Source organism: Phyllostomus hastatus, unplaced genomic scaffold (assembly GCF_019186645.2).
Source record: "Phyllostomus hastatus isolate PE091 unplaced genomic scaffold, TTU_PhHast_1.1 phas_scaffold_78, whole genome shotgun sequence".
Lineage (NCBI taxonomy): Eukaryota > Metazoa > Chordata > Mammalia > Chiroptera > Phyllostomidae > Phyllostomus > Phyllostomus hastatus.
In genome coordinates, this window is record NW_025334041.1 from 47839946 (window position 1) to 47864111 (window position 24166).

General features: G+C 38.8%; 1 protein-coding gene across 1 annotated transcript in view; it reads left to right on the plus strand.

The window, feature by feature from the left end:
• Window positions 1-913: 913 nt before the first annotated feature.
• CDHR3 (cadherin related family member 3) overlaps window positions 914-24166 on the plus strand; it is a 77395-nt gene continuing 54142 nt past the window's right edge. Inside the window, 2 exon segments of the mRNA XM_045828542.1 lie at window positions 914-959; window positions 10548-10750. Coding sequence (XP_045684498.1) covers window positions 914-959; window positions 10548-10750 — 249 coding nt within the window.

Sequence of the window (24166 nt, forward strand, 5' to 3'; positions counted from 1 at the left end):
TCAATGCTCCCTACTCTCCTCCTGTCACTGGCCTGAGCTGCTGGGCTCCCCTCCCCCAGCAAGCAGTTCTTGAGTGAAAGGAGCAGGAGAGAGTGTCCAAGTCCAACTTCCTTCCACTGTATCTACTACTATTCTCACTGCGCAGCAGCAAGGGGACAGGCTGCTCCACAGCCATCCTCCCTCTTAGCTGCCATCGTTCCTCTCCCAGTGGAGTCTGGACTCCAGCTTAGCTGTGTTTCACTCGACAGGCCTGGAGCCTGGCATAGGGCTGCACAGGACAGGAAAACATTGGATAGGGCAGCACCTGCCCTGAGGGATGTGCCACATCACTCCCCACTGAGCAGAAGCTCACTACTCCAATAATCTTCCTCCACAGACTCCTCTGAGGGATAGAGTGGCAGCAGCAGTGTGATGGAGGAGTCAAGGCTGCCTTGAGAAGGCATCTAGTCCCAACTCTGAGTCCAACTAATCAATTCAGTCAGCAGAAAATTCCCATTTCCCCACCCCTGCTTCGGAGAAAGGCAAAATGCCTGGCTTATTGAGATCATCATGGGTGACTGTGCTCACGTCCAACTTTTGCTATCATCTTAGTGTCTCTGCTTTTTCTTTACTCTTTGATTTCTCTTTGGGGCTCTTTGTCCACACAGTAGGTGTGAAATTTTAAGATGGTCCCTGAGCAAACCAGGGTTGCTTGGCTGGCCTCTTGGGTACCCTGCAGCCACAGAAGCAAGTAATCAAAGAACAAACAATCCTGTGGTGTTTAGAGTCTCCCTTAGTTACCACCAAGCCTCTGTTTGATTTCTTGAATAGCAACAAAACCAGGAGAAGATGAGTGGCATCTGGAATACACTTTGGGTATAAGGTGGGATTCAGCTCCTGGATAATTTGCTGGAAGTGTGCCCAGAGTTGAACTATGCAGGAAGCAGTCCTTCTTCTGATTCTCCTGAGTGCCATGTCAGGTAGGAACTCGATTTTGCCACCTTGTTTGCTGGAGTTAGTTTGCATGACATTGTTTGATAAAGTCCTGAAAGAGGAAATTGGCTCTGGGAAACCTCGATTAACTGGGGGCTTATCTGTCCTGATGAGTGAGATGATGTAGCAACAGGGAGCCCTGGGAGGCTGGGGGAGGCGTAACCCAGAGAACAGGGGTACCTAAAGGAGCCACGTTTGTACAGGCTTCACTTTCCCTCTGGTGTCAACTGGCCTGAGCTGGAAGTCCTTCCAAGATCCAAAGTTGGGAAAATAATTCTCACAGTAGGGCTTAGTGCTATAGGAGAGGAAATACTTTTCTTTACTCTTCTAGGTCCTTTTAGCTGGTCTATTAATTAAATTGACATAAGACAGATTAACAGTAGAAAAGCAAATTTAATTATGTATATATGGGGGCCCCATAAGAATATGAAACCTACAGGCAGTCAGTCAGCTGAGCCTCACAACTGAGGGGACACAGAAAGGACTTTGGTCTCCAGGCCCTGCTGAGCTCCCCTAGCCCACCACACTTAGCTCACATCCTTTGTAGTTATCTTTGGTGATAGCTTTCTTTCTAGACTGGGCCCTCTATCTAAATTATTTTAGAAAGTTTAGGGGGAGGATTTTCTTTTTAAAAAAGGTATTCCTGAATCTTTTTGGGTCTTCAATGCCTTCAGCTCAAAATAGTCTGTATTGTCAAAGTGGCACATTCTAGGAAGACTTGTTCTGAATCCTTCAGTGTGTATGTTGAGTCAGTCTTTGTGCAGATTCTGGCTTTTCTCTGGAGACTTTTGGGGGCAACTTGAGCTTGGCAAATCATCCTGTAGAAAAACTGAGGTATAGTGGGGCATTTTCTCTTGGGTAGAGAAATTTTCTCTTGGGTAGAGAAAATGCCCTCTGGTGGAAGAGCCAAAGAGTCAGACTAGTTCTTCTTGCACATCTTCTCCCTTATTCAAGAGCTTCAAGAATCTTGGATGATCTTTTTAATGTTGTCAGCTTGAATTATTGAAACTGAACTTTTTAAATTAAATCTTATTTTTGAATAGATAGTATATACATAATGTATGGAATTCAATCATGTTAAATTTATAGATTAGATATAATTTACATCTTTGATGAGTTACTTTAGTGAAACAGAGGAGTGTCTGATACATAGTGAGTCCTTGGTAAATGTTAGCCCTTATTATGTGTGACATTGAGTCTTCCTACCCAAGAACAGAGTTCTAGTTGCTTGTTCAAGTCTTTATTTGTTTTCCTCAGGAGTATTTTAAGATTTCCTTCATATAGATCTAGCACATTCTGATTATGCTTATTTCTAATTCCTTCTTTTGCTTTTTCTTGAATTTGTAAATGGAATTTTTCTTTCCTTGTATCTTTTAACTGATATTACAATGTATGGAAGTCTATTAATAAATTATCTTCTTATTTGTGTTTTTCAGTTGATTCTCATTCATTTTCCAGGTTTGACAATAATAAACATTTGTACTTGTTCTCTTCTATTTTTCTATCTCATTTCTTTTCCTTGTCTAATTCCTGGGTCTGTACTTTCAGATTGCTGTTAAACAATGAGAAGCATGTGCATTCTTGCTTTATTCTCCATTAAGCATGACACTAGCTTTTGGTAAGAAATATTTTATATGTTAAAAATATAGATTTTATTTTTATTTAAGATATTTATTTCTAAATCAAAATGGAATTTTGAATCAAATGCTTTTTCAGGATCTATGGAAATGACCATTTGACTTTCCCCTTTGCCCAGCTAATAGGATAAGTAAATAACTGGATCTCCTAATATCCAACTTTTTTTAATCTTAGGCTTTTAGACTCCCCAGAGGGCAGGAGGAACTGTAAATATGAGGCTGGGCCTTGAGCAGCTCAGAATATCACTTGAAGTAAACATTTGAGGTTCTCCCAGAAACATAGGCTTTTAGGACTATAATCATTTGAGTCAAGAGGTGACATTTATTGTCACCGAGGGGAGAGAGAGGTTGGAAAGAACCCACTGTTTTATACTGAACACTATCATTTAGAATTTTATCATCAGGTGTGTGAAAGGAACTGATCATAAAGATGTGCAAGAAATATTTGAAATTTCTAATAAAACCCATATTCAGATCCCTTCCTCTCCAAAGGACCATGCACTGTACCATGCTTCTGCTCCTACTGGTTAAAGTCTATTTTGGGGGGAAGGTCTGCTGTGATGCAAACTGTTTCTCACCTTTTTCTGTGAGTCTCAGAACCTGACCAAACCTCTACCATCACTCTCAAACATTCAGGTTGCAGAGGATTAGGAGAGGGGGACAGTCATACCAGTACCTACCTTCAGGGTATTAGAAGCAGGTATTACTATAATAATCTCAAATGAAGTAATATTCTCCAGTATCTTCTTTCCTCTCACTAGGTCTAACTCCTATGCATCCTCCAAGGCCCAACTCAAGCCCCACCATGGAGCCTTCCCAGATTGCCCTAGCTCTTGGTAGGCACTCTTTCTACTGCACCTTGGAGCTCCTCTTGCCTGTACTTGGAATTCATGCCAAAGGTTTAGTACAGTGTGTAACACAGAATAAGTGCTCAATGAAAGGGAGCATGAGTTATCATACTATAGTTCATCTGGTATGTTTCTGTCCTGTCTTCTCAACTGGAATGTTAGTTCTGCAATAACAAGTTTCATATCTCTTATTGCTCTATGGTCTCCAAGTGCCACATACATACAGGGTATCCAATAAATGTTGTTTTTGTTGATCATCTTCCCTTTTTGGGTCTGCCTTTTCTTTTAACATTTACTGATACCCCTCAAATGCAGAAATTTAGATATTCTTCCTGTTTAACATTGTCATGTAAATCAGCTTCTTTTCTTTCTACTTCTGATTAAGATGAGGGAAATAAAACAGTTTCTCTCTGAGATGCAATAGTGCCCCGTTCCAACAACAGCTTACAAAGAAAAGCCCTGCAAGAACATGAACTAGACAAAAGTCCCAACTAGACTGGTGGAAGAGTTGAGAAAGAACAAACTTCTGGCTCCATCAGTACCAAAGGACCACATGTCATTCCTAGAAGACAGAAGACTTAGCAAAGCCCCCTTGGTGTACTTAAATCCACTGTACACTGAGGTTGTCTACATTTTGAGAAAGCCTCCAGGGAACTAGCTCTTGTATTACTCTCATGGAAATTAAAGATGCCATAGTGTTTAATGAAAGAAGGAGTCTGGTAGCTGGAAGAGCCACATGAACATGAAAAAGGTACCAGGTCCACTGACCTGAGTTTTGTCCACTGGCCTGAGATTATCTCAGGTCTCTCCAGGAAGACCCCTCAATCCTGCCATCTGTGCCTAGCCCTCAGCTGGGCAGCACTGGGAAATGAAAAAGAAGCTCAAGGCTCAGTGTTTCATGTTCCCTGAGGACTAGGCACAACCTGTTCATCATTTGAAAAGGCAGGAAAGTGAAGTCCATTTCCAGAAAGTATTTCTGTCACGAATTAATCCTAATGTGGGGTCCAAAGAACATTGCAAAAGGTTTCTACTTTTTCTGTCACATCACTTTCCTGTTCAGAGCTGACTCAGCACAAGAGCAGAAGGCCATCTCTACTCTCCTTCTGTATCCCTTTGCCTTCTCCACAGCAGTCTGGTTGTCCCCCTGTCACCTCTGGCTCAAGCATTTGATCATTGGAATCCACCTTCTTCTCTACCTCCGTGGAGCTGAAAGAGGTGTGCAAGAAACCAGCCCTTCTCAGGCTAACACCAGATACTCTGAGACTGACACATCTTCCTTTTGCTAATTATGACCTGGTGTAATTTACAGAGTCACTAGTAGAGTCACCAGTAGAGTCACCATCTTTTCTTCTGTGTCCCACTAAGGGATATCTTCTATGAGTCTTGCCTGGCATTCATCAGGTGCTGAAAGGGCATGGGAGAACATCCCATCCAGAAAGGTATCTATTGTAGAAATTAAAGATGTTCATGGACATGGACAACACTGGGGTGAGGGTGGCAGAAAGGGGAGGGAAGGGGAATAGATGGGGACTAAATGGTAATGGAAAAAAATATAATCAAAATAAAAAATAAATTAAAATAATAAGAAATATGGGGATAAAGGACAGAAAACTGTACTTGAACAACAATTAAAATAAAAAATAATAATAAAGAAACTAAGAACATAAGAAGATGTTACATATACTGAAACAACAACATTCTGTAATGTCTTATACTTTATTAAGCAAATACATTTTCTTATATGGTACCTTTGCTATGAGAGTGAATTCCACTAGGTCTGGAATTAGCCTTAGTTGCTTTGCTAAAGTTTCTGTACAGGACTAATTTCTGGTCAAGGCACAAAGCATACTGATTAACAGTGCTGCTTTGTGACCATGAGTCCTGGGAGTTTGGGAATGGCTCTGCTATAGAGGCTGGTTATATAACAAGATAGCACCTACATGACCAGAAAAATGTAAGTTTCCAGCAGAGATTCTATTTTGGGGTTGCTAGTTCCAAGGTATTTGTGGATACATTGATGATTCCTAGTCTGAGGAAGTGCATTTTGTCATGGCTCTTCGAGAGAGAAAGACAACAGGAGCTGGCATCTGGCCTCTCTAGTCCTAATGCTACAAGGTAGCCTTCAGCTCTGATACATATCCTTACTTTAATGTTATTGCTATACGGCCTTCTTTTTCTGTAATAAACTATAGATTTGTAAGCATTCTCACTTGGGTCCTGTGAGTCTTCTTTAGCAACTGAACTCTGTTTAACGACCACTGTTAGTATGACACCATAGTCCTGAGAGATAGAGTTCACTGAGGGCCCCAGAGAAGTTGAAAGATTAGCCCAAGGTCCCACAGTCAAGTAGAGGCAAGGCTCTTTTCACAGTCTTCCCTGATTTCTATCACTATCCTCTTGATTAGTTACTAGAGAGAATGAAGAGGTATTTACTGGAAGCAGAAGTGTAAGTGAGAACAGCTGTATCCAGGAGGGAGTGATGTCATCAGCTCTCATCCCTGAACAACATCATCACCTTTAGTGTCCAAGGCTCAGGGTGGACAGCTTCCTCCCCAGTAACTGAAGCTGTGGGGGCCTAAGTCTTCTAACACATGCTCCAGGAGCAGGCCTTGCTGGTCCTTTTCTGGCAGGACAGTGATTTTGCTCATTTTTGAACAAGTGAGGACACTATCCTTCCAGATTTAAACCGCAACGAGATATTTCAGTGGGCTCAGTGACTGATGATAAATCTTTAGTGTGCTTTTTCTTTTTTAAAGTGCATGCTTCAAGCAATTTTAATTTGATTCTTAGTTAAGATGCATGTGTAAGTCAAATCCCATTAAAGCCTCTTTCTTGTTCTCCAGCACTCAGACCACCAAAGGAAGTTTGAGAGACCAGCCTAAGAAGGAAAGTGCTTAGTGTCTTAGGGAGGGTGGGCCCCAGCACCCAACCTTTCCTGTGCCACTGATTAGCTAGGTGCCTTTGGACACATCCCTTAAAATTATTTCCATAATGAATGGATTAAACATCTGTGATTTTAAAAATCTTACTAATGCTCTATTCCTAAGATGTGGCCCCTAGCCACTAATTATTATTATTATTGCTATTACTACTGCTACTACTACTTTTTGAAATAACAAGGAAGCTGGAGGAAGTGGGTATTGAACTAAAAGTTGAGAGATCCCAGCTTAGCTATCTTTTTTATCAGTTTCCCCAGAAATTGATAATTGGTAAATTTTTGTCTACCACAAAGTTTTCTAATTCACTTGCAACACATGACCTTGCCCTGGGAAGAGAGGCCACCAGATGAAAGTGGAACATCACCAGCAAGAATGCCAGCAGAAAGGGCACATCCAAAGACAGTCTGGCATTGTCCATCCATAGAACAGGCAGTTCCCAGCACAAATTGCTTGGGGGACACTGGATAGATCCACTTCTTGCTCTGAAACATCTCCCTCACCTCCATGTGAAAAGTGAGCATTCAGGGAGGCCATGTTAATACATGAAAGAAGCATGGACCTGTGAAGGATCCTGTCCTTGGAATCAGATGCCTTCGATTGAAAGGCTAGTTCTTCTATGAAATTAGTTTCTCAAACCCTAGACTTATCAAAGTTATAATTAATGTGATAAGATCAATGAATATACTCCCAGCGAAGCAAACTAGGAGCTGTGACCTGAGAATATTTGGGAGGCATAGCTGATCTAGCCTCTCCAGTAGGCACACCAAGATCGGTGGTTATAGTAATCTGTCTGTTCAGTGGGAGACTGTGGAAAACCCTGAGTGGGGCTTAGCAAGCCTCTCATACCCGGGCCTACATCCAGCTAAATTCCAGCACAATTCCTTAAGTAGTTCCAAAAACAGCCTCTTACAGATAACATCACCCAAATCTAACATCTGGGGGGACAGTTTCATAGCAGGCCCCAGCAACATCTTGCTACACTGTTGCCTGGTCATAGAAAAAAAAACTAGGATGCATCACATGTGTACAGTTGCGTGACAAGCATGGAGTGACGGCCGCTGCAATGAGTATGTGCAGCCTGTTATCTTCAAGGCTAAAATGTGGGAGGGCCCTCCACTGCTGCTTACTGAGTGTGTAATCTCAGATGTGTGAAATGGCAGCAACACCTACACTGTGTTTAGAGTGGATGAGATCAGGCAGTAAAGTAGCTAGCACAATGTCTGGTGAGTAGGTTCTTAGTAAATGCAAGTAGTTACTTGTTTTACCAAAGATATAATTCACCAGGCTATTCTTGAGAAAAACCTAGTGAGTTAAATCTGAGCAGAGGCTTCCTTCCTTCTTGGTTGGAGGGGCACTAGTCCCTAGGGTGAATGGGAAGGGCCAAGAGAAGGTGGGAAATTGTCTGAGACAAATTGCCAGCCTTTTGTTTTACTTATGACTGTCCTTGTCCTGCTGAACGTGCTCATGAACAACTCGAGGGGGTGCTCTGCTGACTTTCATTTGTGAAAAAAGAGGGCATGAGGGAATTATGCCTAAAAACCCCAGTGCACCAAAGGAATTGATTATTTTACTCATTTTGAAAAACTATTTTTGGGAACATTTTGCCTCTAAATACTCCAAGTATACTATTTTGCTCCTGTTTTTTATCTTAGAAATGGTATAATACTAAAGTCACTTTTCATAGATTTAAAAAAATCTGTTCATATGCACATCTGCTTAAACCTCAGCCGTTTTAATTTATCTGAGTCCTTGTCCATAAACCTGTATAATTCGGCAAGTAAGAAAACCTTATGCACAATGCATTTTAGCCTCAAATTTAAATAAAATGACTTTAGATTTATGAAAATTTATCTCAATGATTATCTTTATATTTCAATTTTTCCTATATTTTCATCATTTCTTTGCATCTCCAAATTTGAAATAAAAACATTCTCTTAAAAAAGCCAACATTTTTCTATGTCTTGTTTGTTTCTAGATGTTTTACACCTTTCAGTAGGACAGACACTTCTGCCACCATGTACCTCTCCTCTCATTCCATGCGGTTTGTCTGTAGCTTCTGATGGTGGCCAATGATGGGACCTGACTGAGAGGTGGCAGTTCAGTATAAATGTTGGCTTTGTTACTTACCGCAGTAGTCCCCCCTCACCTGTGCTTTCACTTTCCACAGTTTCATTTATCCATGGTCAACTGTGGCCTGAAAATATTAAATAGAAAAGTCCAGAAGCAAACAATTCACGAGTTTTAAATTGCACACCATTCTGAGTAGCATGATGAAATTTCATGTTATCTGATGTCCTGCTCGGCCCCATCCCTTTGTCCAGCATCTACAGACTGTGGACCTTCCCCACCCCATTAGTCACCTACTAGCCATCTCTTGGGCTATTGTAGTACTTGTGCTCAAACAACCCTTGTTTTACCTCATAAGGGCCCCAAAACACAGGAGCAGTAATGCTGGCAATTCAGATACATGAAAGAGAAGCCAATAAAGTGCTTTCTTTAAGTGAAAATGTAAGCACAGTATAGTAAGATATGTTGAGAGAGAAACCACATTTGCATAACTTTTATTACAGTATATTGCTATAATTTTTCTATTTTATTATTAGTTATTGTTGGTAACCTCTTACTGTGCTTAATTAATAAATTAAGCTTTATCATAGGTATGTATGTACAGGAAAATACATAGTATGTATAGGGTTTGGACCATCTGTGGTTTCAGGCATCCACTGTGGGTCTTGGGCAGTATCCCTGTGGATAAGGGGACAACTGTGCTCATTGTGTGTCCTTTAGTTCATTCCCTCATCTGTAAAATGACAACATTATTACCTACCTGAGAAGATTGTTTTGAGGAGTAAATGAAAGAAAAGTTTTTACATTATGCATTTATTTGGAACATTGGGTAAATAACAATTTTGTTATTTTCCCAGTGCTGCTATAACAAATTACCACAGCCTGGGAGGCTTAACACAAAGGACATTTATTATCTCACTGTTTAGGAGATCAGAAGTCTGAAATAAAGGTGTTGGCGGGGTTGGTTCCTTCTACAGCCTTCGAGGGAGAATCTGTTCCATGCCCACCTCCCAGCTCTTGGTGTTCTATACCATTCCTTGGCTTGTAGCTGTATGATTTCACTTTTTGCCTCTGATCTAACATGGCCTTCTTCTTCTGTGTATCTCTGTGTCCTGTCCTCATAAGGACACCAGTTGCTGGATTTAGGGCCCACCTTAATCCAGTTATGACCTCCTCTTAACTGATTATTAATACATCTGCAAATACTCCAAGTATTTCCAAGTAAGGCACATTCTAAGGTTCTGAATGAACATGAATTTTTAGGGGCACTATTCCACCCCTACAGTACCCATCATATAGAAGCATGAAGGACATGTTGCTCCCTTCCATTTTGGCAAAGTCTCACAAAGTGTCAAGGAACCCTCACAATGTTCTGAGATGTTCCTGGAAGAAACATACTTTCTCTTACGTTGTAAAAATCCCTGTCAGTAATATTGTCCGAGGCAATTCACATGCCTTCTCTAAGTATCTCATTTCCTTCTCTGTGAAACAGAAGATAATCAAACAAGAAGTACTGGTTGACTCTCTGCATGACACCTAGAGCATCCAATAATAACAACTAATTGTACCTGAGATTACTTATGAATGTGGGGAGATCTACCATGATTTTGGAGCTCTTCAGTCATGCACACTGAATTCTCAGATGACCTCATGAATGAGAAGGAAACACAGAGAGGAAAATAAGCTCTTGTAAACTACTGGGCCCTTGTAAGAGAGAGAATGTCATGGCTAGACTAGATACTTCAAATGGGTATCTGTCTGCTAAGGTGATGTATCTCTTCCCCTGGCTTTTCACAAAGATTGGGAGAAAAGAGAAGGGAAACAGGGAGACAAGAGAAAGCAGCAGCTTTATTTGCAGAATGACAAAAGCAGATTTCATGATCATTTGGTGGTGATTGTTTTCTTGGCTCCAAGAAGACCTCACATTTCCATTTTCAGACTTTGGCAAGAGTATTTGTTCTTAGGGAGTGAACAGGTTCCATTGCCACTGTGAGCCACAAGTTGAAGCAGAGAAAAAGTATTAATCCCTGTTCCCAATGAAAGGCTTTGTGTCCATGTAATTTTTATCTTTTTTAAATTTATAGGAGGAGAGGCACTATACCTAATTCACTTACCTGCTACAAGTAACGTGACAGAGAATTCTCCACCTGAGACTTCAGTGCACATGTTTTCTGTGCAATTATCAGCATCACTATCACCTGTGATCCCAGGGTTTCCCATGATAATCAACTCCAGTCCCCTCACTGAAGTCTTCCGTGTAAACTGGCTATCAGGCACCAACTTTGAAGTAAGTACCATATTATTCCCAATAGGAGTTGTCTGCAAAGAGGGGACTTGGAGTTGAGAAGCCTATGGGATTCTAGATCAGTGAGTATTTCCTCTTTACCTGATTAATTTCCCTTTTTGTAAGATCTAGAAGTTCTGTTCAGGACATGCTAGAAATTTCTGTGCTTTTTTCTTCATATAATCCAGTCCAACTGAAAATTATGCTCAACTTGTTACAAATAAGTGGCTTGTTTCTTATTGCCAACCATCCTCACATGATATCAGGTGTAAGATGTGTTGACAGTAACAATTCTTTAGGTGGGATAGTTTGAGTATTGATCTTAAAACCTGGGCTCTGATGAACTTGTGTCTGTTGGTTCTGACTTTCTACAATCCTGTGATTTTTCAGAAGGAAATCTATGAGGAGACATTTAATAGTGGAAGAACATGTCCTTAGTAAAAACACAAGCCTAAATGTTCAGCCTTACTGTGTGAATGTTTCTCCTTGGATAAGTCAGACCCAGTCATTCATGTTGAAAGGCCATGGTATCTGCTCTGTTTTCTAGTTTGTCATTTGAGACTTTCCAAAATTGTCACTCCTCCTAAGGCAGCACGAATCTGTTCATTGTGTGTTTTCCCCTGGTAACCTTGAAGGCCTTCAAGGATGTCTTTAGGGTCCAGATGTCTAGACGTACTTGTACTTAGGTATCTCCCACATCTGCCCTTTGCTCAGCTGGCATAGGAACCTCCCACAGTTGTAATCAGCCCTGCCCCTTGTCCCACCTGCCATTGCCTTGGGGTTCTGGTGGGACTTGGAATGCTCAACCTGCTTAGTGTAGGTATGATGGTCTCCCTGAGTAGCATACCAAGTTTTCTTAAATCAGCTGATCATTAGAATCATTGTGGAACCCATGACTTGAGGGCCAGAGTGCAGGCATCTGGTATTCTCAGCACTCCCAGCATGGGCCCTTAGGTATGTAAGGAGCAAACATTAAGAGAGTCTTCACGTCAGCATCTAGTGTACATTCCCAGGACCCAGATCATGGTTCTTTGACTTACCTGCCCCATCTACTATTTCCTTTGACATCTGGCTCTTCTTTAACAGCTCTTGCTCATTTGTTCCTGTAAGCCTTATTAATTGCTTGCACTTAGAGAGCACATAACATATGCTACACACTCTTAAACAGGCTTTACATGTGTTTACTCTTGATTTTTATTTGTATTATTTTATTGGTATCATTCCATGATTTTATTTGTATTACTGCCCCCTTTTTTATAGATAGAGAAAATGAAACAAAATAATAGGTTAAATAACTTGCCCTGGATTGTAGCAGCTGTTAGGTAGTTAGCTGAAATTGAAACACAGGCAGTATGACTTCATAGCTCTTACCATTTTTAAAACTACCTTTATTGAGGTATAATTCACATAGCATACAATTCATCCATTTAAAATGCACAATTCAGTGGTTTTTACTACGTTCATAGAACATCATCACAATCTAATTTTAGAACATTTATTTCACTACAAAATGAAACTCTGAATTCATTAGCAGTCACTCCCCTGCCCCTATTCTCCTCAGTTCCTGACAACCACTAATCTGATTTCTCCTTTAATGAATTTGCCTATTGTGAACATTTCCTGTGAATGAAATCCTATTGCGTGTGGTCAATAATGACTGACTTCTTCCCCCTGAGCATAAAGTTCAAGGGTCACCAGTTTCACAGCATGGAACAGCACCTCACTCCTTCTTATGGCTGAATGATATTCCACTGTATGGATATACCACCCTTGTCTATCTGTTTGTCAGTTGACAGACATTTGGGTTGTTTCCACTTGAGAGCTCTCATTCTCCGAACTATAGTTTACTGCCTTTATTGAGCATTACAACAATGCTGCTTCAAATTTGCAGAGATTTTACCCTGACTGGGTGGCTCATTTGGTTGGGGGTTGCTCCACAAATCGAAGGGGTTGCTGGTTCAATTCCCTGTTGGAGTACATGCCTGGGTTCAGTCCCCATTTGGAGGGGCTTATGAGAGGCAACTGATCAATGTTTCCTTCTCACACTGATATTTCTCTCCTTCTCTTGCTCCCTTCCTTCCTTCTTCTCTAAAAATAAATAGGTAAATCTTAAAAAAATATCAACTTAGAACTTCCAGCCAAGATGGAGGTATAGGTAGATACACTTTGCCTCCTTGCACAACCAAAAGAAGAACAACAAATTTAAGAAAAAAAAAACAACCAGAACTGACAGAAAATCAAAGTGTATGGAAGAGTGACAACCAAGGAGTTAAAGAAAAAATATTCATCCAGACCGGTAAAGGGGCAGAGACGAACAGCTGGGGCAGAGAAGACCTGTAGCAAGATGGAGGTTCACAGACCAGCCAAAGTGGCAGCTGGTGGATCAAGCAGTCCCATATTTGCATGTGGATAAATTGGGAGGAACAACTGGGAAGCAAGACAGACCATGTAATGCAGGGTTTCAGTGCAGGGAAATAAAGCCTCAAAACCTCTGAATGAAAGAACCTGTGGGGGTTGAGGTAGCGGGAGAAACTGCCAGCCTCTCAGGAGAGTTCATTAGAGAGACCCACAGGGTTGTAGAATGTACACAACCCATCCACCCACCCAAGAATCAGCACCAAAAGGGCCAAATTTGCTTGTGGGTAGTGGGAAAGTGACTGAAAGCTGGCAGAGAGCTGAATAGGTGGCATTGTTCCTTCTCGGAGTCCTCCCCCATACACAGTGCCACAATGCAGCAATGTGGGTTGTTCCACCCTGGTGAATACTTAAGGTTCCACTCCTTACTACATAACAGGCACACCAAGACAAAAAAATAGCCCAAATGAAAGAACAGATCAAAGCTCCAGAAAAAATACAGCTATGCGCCTAAGAGATAGCCAACCTATCAGATGCACAGTTCAAAACTCTGGTCATCAGGATGATCACAGAACTGGTTGAGTATGGTTGCAAGAACAAAAACAAACTAAGCAAACAGTTAGAACAGGAACAGAATCACAGAAATGGAGATCACATGAAGGGTTATCAGTGGGGAGGGAGAGGGGAGAGAATGGGGGAAAAGACACAGGGAATAAGAAGCATAATTGGTAGATACAAAATAGGCAGGAGAGGTTAAGAATAGTATAGGAAATGGAGAAGCCAAGGAACTTATATATATGACCCATGGACATGAACTAAGGTGGGGGATGAAGGAGGGAGGATGGTGCAAGTTCGAGGAGAATAAAGAGGAGAAAAAGAATGGGATGACAGTAATAGCATAATCAATAAAATATACTTTTCAACAAAGTACTCTGGAAAGCACGCCCTCCCAAAAGAAAGTCCTGGACTGGGTGTCCTCACAGGTGAATTTTACCACACATTAAAAGAAGAACTAACACCTATCCTTCTGAAATATTTCAAAATAGTTAAGAGAAAGTTAAATGCCCAAGCTACTTTTACAAGGCCAGCATTATCCTAATTCCAAAATCATATAAAGTTACTTCAAAGAAAAAAAATTATAAGTCAATATCCCTGATAAACATTGATACTGAAATCCTCAATGAAATTATTAGCAAACAAAATTAGCAATATATTAAAAAGATCATACACCATGATCAAGTGGTGTTTATTCCTAGGATGCAAAGTTGATACAATATCTACATCAATCAATTAATGTGTTAAACCATATAAACAAAATAAACAATAAAATCATGTGTTCATATTGAACAGATGCAGAAAAAACATTTGTCAAAATGTAGTGCCCATTTCTGATAAAAATTCTCAGCAAAATGGAAACAGAGGGAAGATACATCAACATAATAATGAAGGCCATATATGACAAATTCATAGCTAAAACCATACTCACCAATGAAAAGCTAAAAGCCTTTTTCTTAAGATCAGAAACAAGAAAAAGATGTCCAGTTTCACCAGTTTTATTCAATATAGTATTGGAAGTCCTAGCCACAGCAATCAGACAAGAGAAAGAAATAAAATATTTTCAAATTGGAAAGGGAGAAGTAAAACTCATTATTTACAGGTAACATGAAACTATACATACAGAACCTTAAGTATTCCACAAAAATACTATTAGAAATATAAATGAAATTCAGTAAAGCAGAAGATACAAAATTAATATTCAGAAATAGATTGCATTTTTATACACCAATAATGAACTATCAGAAAGGGAAATTAGCCCTGGCTGCTGTGGCTCAGTGGATTGAGTGCTCACCTATGAACCAAAGGGTCACCAGTTCTATTACCAGTAAGGGTACATGCCTGGGTTGCAGGCCAGGTTCCTAGTAAGAGGTGTGTGAGAGGCAACCATACATTGATGGTTCTCTCCCTCCCATCCCTCTCTCTAAAAATAAATAAACAAGATCTTTCAAATAAAAAAAGAAGGGGAAATTAAGAAAACAACCCATAGACTCCAAGATGGTAGCAGAGTAGGTGAAAACTACAGTCTCAACCTCCCAGGACCAAACTGGAATTTTGGTAAATTATAGAACAAGCTAAAATATAGAACAATCATTCTGAATAACTAACTGAAGACTAGAATGAAGAGAAGTCTTATAACCAAGGATTTACAGAAGTTACATTGAGACTGCTTCAAGCAGGTTGCCCAGGGCCAGTCACAGGAAGAAACAGACATTGGCCAGCACTAGACCTCCAAGAGACTCAGAACCAACACACCCAGTGGCCAGCTTCAGGCAACATCAGAGCAGAATCTAATAAGCTTTACAAGCAACATATACTGAGGGGGATCTCAGCAGGCACCAAACCCTGCTGAGACAAATTCTATTTCATGTGGTCAAACACCTGCATAGCAGTTTGCACTCTATGGTGGAGGTTGAGCCTCATAATCAGTCAGTCTGAGGGTCTATCCCATGCACAAAAAGCCAATAGAAATCAAGAGTAAATTACAACAGGAAGGCCCACATAACCCAAACTAGGGACATTACTGGAGCACCCAGCTTATGTGATCAAGAGAATGCACCACTGGATTCCATGGGACACCTACTACATAAGTCCACCCTATGTAGACTAAAAGTCATACCAGATCTATCTAATACATAGAAACAAACACAAAGAGGCAGCCAAAATGGGAAGACAAAAATAGCAGGCCCCAAATAAACAAACAGGAGAAAGCTTCTGAAAAAGTTAAAAATGAAGGCAAGTAATTTATCAGTAATGGTAATAAGGATGCTCAATAGCATTAAAACAAACATAAAAACCATAAAAAAGTCATAAATAAAGAATACAATATATGACATGAAGAATACATTTAAAGAATTAAACAATAGGTCAGATAAAGCAGAGGGTCAAATTAGCGATTTGGAAGACTAGGTAAAAACAAAACAAAACAACAACACCCAATCAGAGAAAGAATTTTAAAAAGTGAGGGTAGTTTAAAGGAACTTTGGGACAACATGAAGTTTAACAACATTTGCATCATAGGGTTACCAGAAGGATGAGAGAGAAAACAAGGGATTGAGAACCTATCTGATAAAATATGACTGAAAAATTCCCTAACCTGGTGAAGGAAAAAGACACACAAGTCTGGAAACTGCAGAGTTTCGCAACAAGATGAACCCCAAAAGGCCCACACCAAGACACATAATAGTTAGAATGCCAAAGGTTAAAGACAAACAGGGAATCTTACAGTTATCTACAAGGGAGCTCCCAAAGACTGTCGGCTGGTTTCTCAATAGAAGGATTTCAGGCGAGAAGAGATTGGCATGAAATATTCAAATTTATGAAAATAAAGACCTACAACAAAGACTATTTTTTCAGCAAGGCTATCATTTAAAATTGAAGGAGAAATAAAGAGCTTTTTGACACAGACTCTGGCCAGCAGTGTCCGCAGTGTTGTGGATGAGATGAAACAAATTCACATGAATTACTGAAATCCTGTGGAGAAAAAGGGACAGCTCAGTCACTCTCTCAAGGGGAGAGCACCTTGGCCACTCTCTCAAGAGGAGAGCACCTTGACCCTTGCCTTCACAAGCTTTTACTGGCTTTCTAATAGCATATATCAAAAATGGTTCTCATTCACTATGCTCAGGTTTGTTTAGGTGATTACTTTTTACAGATAACAAAGGAAAGGATGTTACTGATTATTTCTTACAGATTAACAAGTTAAAAATGTTACAAAGGCAAGGGAACGATAAGAGTGATTGTTCTGGTTACACTCTGTTCTTGGGAGATTTAGCACAGACTTTAGGAAGTTACTTTAAAGATGTGCTGTAAACATTTGCTGCTTCAACTCAGGGTGAGGGAGTTTTAGCAACAGTAAGCCTCAAGGCAGCCTAGGTATAATGCAGGCCTGGTTTCCCATGGGAAAGCCTAACCATGGGTTTGGCTTCCTGTGTGCCAACATGCGCCTATTGGCTTTCTGATAGGGCTGGGCTACATTTGCCATTCCACCTGGATAGGTTCCCTATAGTTTTTCAGATAAGAAAAAGCTAAAAGAATTTGTTACCACCACACCAGCATTACAAGAAACATTAAAGAGCCTGTAAGAAGGAAGAGGAGGAGGAGAAGAAGAAGAACCAGAAGAACATAGTTAAAGTTATAAAATAGCAATAAATACACACCTGTCAATAATCACTTTAAATGTAAATGGCTTAAATGCTCTAATCAAAATTATAAGGTAGGCCCTAACTGGGTAGCTCATTTGGTTAGAGCATTTTCCCAATACGCCAAGGTGGTGTGTTTGATTCCTGGTCAAGGACATACAAGAATCAACCAATGCATGGATAAACCAGTGAACCAGTGGAACAACAAATCGATGTCTTTCTTCCTTTCTCTCTCCTTCTTCCTCTCTCTCTCTCTCTCTCTCTCTCTCTTTCTCTCCCTTCCTTCCTTCCTTCCTTCCTTTCTTTATTCCTTTCTTCCCTCTCTCTCCCCCTCCCTCTCTCTGCCTTTCCCATCTCTCTAAAAATCATTTTTAAAAAGACACAGGGTAGCTAGTGGATAAAAAAACAAGACCCATATATATATGTTGTCTAAAAGAGACCCACCACAGAACAAAAGATACACACAGACTGAAAGTAAAGGGATGGAGAAAGATATTTCACGCAAATGGAATTTTTTTAAAAAGCCAGGGTAGCAATACTTATATCCAAAAGAATAGACTTTTAAACAAAGGCTATAGTAAGAGACAAAGAAGAACACTACATAATGATTAAAGGAACAATCCAGCAAGAGAATTTAACCCCTGTAAACATTTGTGTACCCATATAGGAGCACCTAAATATTTAAAGTAAATCTTGATAAATGTAAAGGGAGAGATTTATGGTAATACAGTCATAGTAGGGGTTTTTAAACATTCCATTGACATCAATGGATAGATCTTCCAGACAAAAAAATCAACAAGAAAATGCTGGCCTTAAATGACACACTAGATTACATGGATTTGATTGATGTCTTCAGAATATGTCTCCCCCAAGTAGCAAAATGTACACTCTTTTCAAGTGCATATGGAAATTTCCTAGGATAGACCATGTGTTGACACAAAATAAGTCTCAATAGATTTAAGAAGATTGAAATCATATTAAGATTTTTTTCTGATCATAATGGTATAAAACTAGAAATCAATCACAAGAAAAACACTGAAAAACACACAAAGACATGAAGGTTAAATAATATGTTAGTAAACAATAACTGGATTAATAATGAGATATAAGGAAGAAATCAAAAGATACCTTGAAACAAATGTAAATGAGAATATAACAACCCAAAATTTATGGAACATAGAGAAAGCAGTCCTCAGAGGGAAATTCATAGCATTATAAGCCTATCTCAAGAAAGAAGAACAATTTCTAGTAAACAATCCAACTTTACATTTCAAGGATAAAGAAAAAAACAAAACACAAAATCCAATGTGAGTAGGAGAGAAATAATAAAGATCATAACAGAAATAAATGAAATAGAGTCTAAAATGTAATACAAAAAGTTAATGAAACCAAGAGCTGGTTGTAAAGATAAACAAGACTGACAAACCTTTAACCACACTTATCAAGAAAGAAGAGCCCTGGCTGGTGTGGCTCAGTGGGTTGAGTGGCAGCCTGTGAACCAAAGAAGTCAATTTGATTCCCGATCAGAGCACATGCTTTGGTTGTGTGTCAGGTCCCCAGTGGAGGGCACATGAGAGGCAACCACACATTGATATTTCTCTCTTTCTCTTGCTCTCTCCATCCCCTGTATCTAAAAAATAAATGAATAAAATTTTTTAAAAGAGAGGACCCAAATAAATAAAATCAGAAATGAGAGAAATAACAACTGACACCAAAGGAATATAAAGGATTGTAAGAAAATATTACAAACAGTCATATGCCAACAATGTGGATGATCTGGAAGAAATTGGTAAATTCTGAAAAACACATAACTTTCCAAAAGTGAATCAGGAAAAATAAGAGAATCTGAATAGACAGATTACAACTAGTGAAACTGAAGCAGTTACAAAAAGAAAAAATACCAACAAGCAAAAATCCTGGGCCAGAAAGCTTCACAGGTGAATTTTATCAAATATCCAAAGAAAATTTAACACCTCTCCCTCTCAAAATATTCCAAAAATTTTAAGGGAAGGGAAGACTCCCAAGCTCATTTTACTGGGCCAGCATTATCCTAACTCCAAAATCAAATAAAGACACTACAAATAAAAATATTATAAGCCTATATCCCTGAGGAATAGAGGTGCTAAAACCCTCAACAAAACATTAGCAAACCTGATCCAGGAATAGATTAAAAAGACCATACACCATGATTATGTGGGATTTATTCTGGGGATGCAATGTTGGTACAATATACAAATCAATAAACATAATACACCACATACACAAAATGAAGGAGAAAACAATATGATCATATCAATAGATGCAGAAAAGGCATTTGAGAAAATTCAGCAGCCATTTCTGAGAATAAGTCTCAACAAAGTAGAAATATAAGGAATATGCCTCACTGTGATAAAGTCTGTATTTTACACACCCACAGACAACATCATAGTCAATGGAAAAAACTACAAGCTTTTTTATTAAGATTGGGAACAAGACAACAATGTGTGCTTTCACCTTTCTTATCCAACTTAGTACTGGAAGTCCTAGCCATGGCAGTCAGATGAGAAGAAGAAATAAAAGGGACCCAAATTGGAAAGGAAAAATTAAAACTGTCATTTTTTGCAAATGACATGATACTGTATTTAGAAAACCTTGAAGATTCTGCCAAAAAACTACCAGAATTGATAATTCAGTAAAGTGACAGGATACAAAATAAATATCCAAAAATCAGTTGCATTTTTATACACCAATAACAAAGTAACAGAAAGGGAAATTAAGAAAACAATGCCATTCATAAGTGCTTCAAAAAATACCTAGGAATAAATTTAACTTAGGGGGTAAGAGAACTATGCTTGGAAAATAAGACACTGAAGAAACAAATTGAAGAAGATGCAAGTAAGGGAAAGCATATACCCATGTTCATGGGTAGGAAGAATTAACATCATTAAAATGTTCATAATACTCAAAGCAATCTATAGATTCAATGCAATTCCTATTGAGATACCAATGACATAACTCACAGAACTAGAACAAATATTCAAAACATTTATATTGAATCACAAATGATGTCAAATAGCCACAGAGGTCTTGAGAAAGAAGAACAAAGTTAGAAGAATCACATTACATGGTATCAAATTATACTACAAGGCCAAAACAGCATGGTACTGGCATAAAAACAAACATATAGATCAATGGAACAGAACAGAAATCCCAGAAATAAATTCATGCTTTTAATATTTGTTAATTAATATTTGACAAAAGGAGGTAAAAACATACAATGAGGTAAAGATGCTCTATTCAATAAAGGATGTTTGGAAAATTGGATAGATACTTGCAAAAAATAAAACAAGACCACTTTCTTACACCATACACAAGAATAAACACAAAATGGATTAAAGACTTATATATTAGACTCAAAATCATAAAAATCCTAGAAGAAAACATAGACAGTAAAATCTCACACATTTTTCATAGCAATATTTTTGTGATATATTGCCTCGGGCAAGGGAAACAAAAAAATAAACAAATGGGACAACATTAAATTAAAAACTTTTTGCACAGAGAAGAAAACAATAAAATGATCCCTGGCTGGTGTGGTTCAGTGGATTAAGTGCTGGACTGCAAACAAAAGGGTCACCGGTTTGATTCCCAGTCTAGGGCACATACCTGAGTTGTGGGCCAGGTCTCCTGTGGGGGGAGCACATGAGAGGCAGCCACACATTGGTGTAAAAAAAAAAAAAGAAAAATATTAACAAAATGAGAAGGCAACCCACTGAATGAGAGAATGGATTCACTAATGATAAGTGGTTAATATCAAAAATTAATTTAAAAAAACTTATAAAACTCACCACCAAAAATCAAACAATTCAATTAAAAAATGAAGCCCTGGCTGGTGTAGCTCAGTGGATTGAGCTCGGGCTGGGAACCAAAGTGTCGCAGGTTCGATTCCCAGTCAGGGTACATGCCTGGGTTGCAGGCCATGACCCCCAGCAACCACACATTGATCTTTCTCTCTCTCTATCTCCCTCCCTTCCCTCTTTAAAAATAAATAAATAAAATCTTTTAAAAAATGAGTAAAAGAGCTGAATAGACACTTCTACACTTCTCCAAAGAGGACCTGCAGATAACAATAGAAGTATGAAAAGATGCTCAACAGCCCTGACTGGTTGGTTGGGCATTGTCCTACAAAGCAAAAGATCACTGGTTTGATTCCTGGTCAGGGCACATGCCTAAGTTGGGGGTTGGTTCCCGCATTGGGGAATGTGTGGGAAACAACCACTTAATGTTTTTTTCTCTGTCTCACATTGACACTTCTTTGTCTTTCTCCCTCCCTTCCCCTCTCTCTAAACAAACAAAGACACTCAACATCACTAATCATCAGATAAATGCAAATTTAAATCACAATGAGATATCACCTCCACCTGCCATGATGACTATCATCAATAAATCAATAAAAAACAAATGCTAGTGAGGATGTGGAGAAAAGTGAACCTTCCTGCACTATTGGTGGGAATGCAGATGGTGCAGCCAGTATGGAAATAAGTATGGAGTTACCTCAAAAAATTAAAAATGGAACTGTCTTAAGACCCAGCAATTTCACTTCTAGGAATATCCAAAGAAACCCAAACTCTAGTTTGAAAGAATAAATGCACTTCTATATTTATTTCAGCATTATTTACAATGGCCAAGATTTGGAAGCAGCCCAGGTTTCCAACAATGAATTAGTAGATTAAAAATGCTGTGGTATATTTCCACAATGGAATATTTGGCTATAAAAAGAAGGAAATCTTGCTCTTTGCAACAGCATGAGTGGACCTGAAGTCCATTATGCTAAGTGAAATAAGCTAGTCAGAGGAAGACAAATATCACAGGATTTTACTCATATGTGGAATCTAATCAACAAATAAACTAACAAAGAAAATAGAAACAGACTCATAGATGGAGGACAGATTGACAACTGTCAGAGGGGAAGATAGTTGTGGGACTGGGTGAAAAGGGTGAAGGGCATAAGCAAAAAAAACTCAAAAAACCCAAACCACCCTCATAGACACAAACAACAGTATAGTGATTACTAGAGGGAAAGGGGCAGGTGGAGGGAAGGTAGAAGAGGATATAGAGGGGATGAATGGTGATGGAAATAGACTTGACTTGGGGTGGTGAACACACAGTATAGTATACAGATTATGTATTATAGAACTGTACACCTTAAACCTATAAAATTTTATTAACAAATGTCACTCCAATAAATTCAATTTTAAAAAATCCCATTTACAATTGCATCAGAAAAATAAAATGTCTAGAAATAAAGTTAACCCAGGAGGTAAAAGACCTGTACTTGGAAAATTATAAGACATTTTAAAAAGAAAATGATTAAGATAGAAATAAATAGAAGCATATGCCATGTACATGGATAGGAAGAATTAAGATTGTTAGTGTCCAAAAATACACAAAGCAATCTATAGAGTCAGTGGAATTTTTATCAAGATACCAATGGTATTTTTCACAGAACTGCAATGAATATTCTTAAAGTTTATATGGAACCTGAAAGACCCCATAGTCAACTCAATCCTAAGAAAGAACAAAAAGCTATCACTCTACCTGATATCAAACTGGAGTACAAGGCTATAGTAATTAAACATAGAATGGTGCTGGCATAAAAACATATAAATAAGTTGACATAACAGAACAGAGAGTCCAGAAATAGATCAATGCCTATATGGTTGATTGATCTATGACAAAGGAGGCAAGAAAATACAATGAGACAAAGACAGTCTCTTCAGTAAATGGTGTTGGAAAAATTGGAAAGATACAGCAAAAAAATAAAACTAGACCACTTTCTTACACTGTATGTAAGACAAAACTGAAAATTGATTAAATACTTAAATGTAAAACCTAAAATCATTAAACTCCCAGAGAAAGCATGGCAGTAAACTCTTCAATGTTGCTCCTAGTAATATATATTTTTTCTGATATATCTCCTTGGGCAACAGAGACAAAAGAAAAAATAAACAAATGGGACTACATCAAACTAAAAAGTTCTTGAAGAGCAAAGGAAACCATCAACAAAATGAAAAGACAACCTGCCCATTGGGAGAAGATATTAGCCAATGATACCTCTGATAAGGGGTTAACATCCAAAATTTATGAAGAGCTTTTACAATTTAACACCAAGAAAACAAAACAATCCAATTAAAAAATGGGCAGAGAACCTAAATAGACACTTCTCCAAAGAGGACATACAGATGGCTAATAGACATATAAAAAGTAGCTCAAAATTAATAATCATCAGAGAATTGCAAATTAAAACCACAATGAGATACCACTCCTCACCTGTCAGAATGACTACTATCAGTAAGTCAAAAAAACAAGTGCTGGTGAGGATGCGGAGGAAAGGGACGTTTCATGCCCTGTTGGTGTCCTGTAGAAATGAACACTGGTGCAGACACTGTGGAAAGCAGTATAGAGTTACTTGAAAAAAATAAAAAATGGAAATGCCTTATGACCTAGTGATTCCATTTCCAAAAGAAATCTAAAACACTGATTTGAAAATATATATCCACCCCTATGTTCATTTCAATATTATTTACAATAGCCAGGATATGCAAGCAACCTAAGTGTCCATCAATAAATGATTGGATAAAGTATAAGTGGTCCATACATATGCAATGGAATATTACCTAGCCATGAAAAAGAATGAACTCTTACCATTTGTGACAACATGGATGGATCTAGACAGTATTATGTTAGGTGAAATAAGTCACACAAAGAAAGACAAATACCATATGATTTCACTTATATATGCAATCTAAAGGACAAAACAAACAAACAAAACAGAAATCGACTCATAGATAGAACTAGCTGATAGTTGCCAGATGAGAGGGGTGCAAGG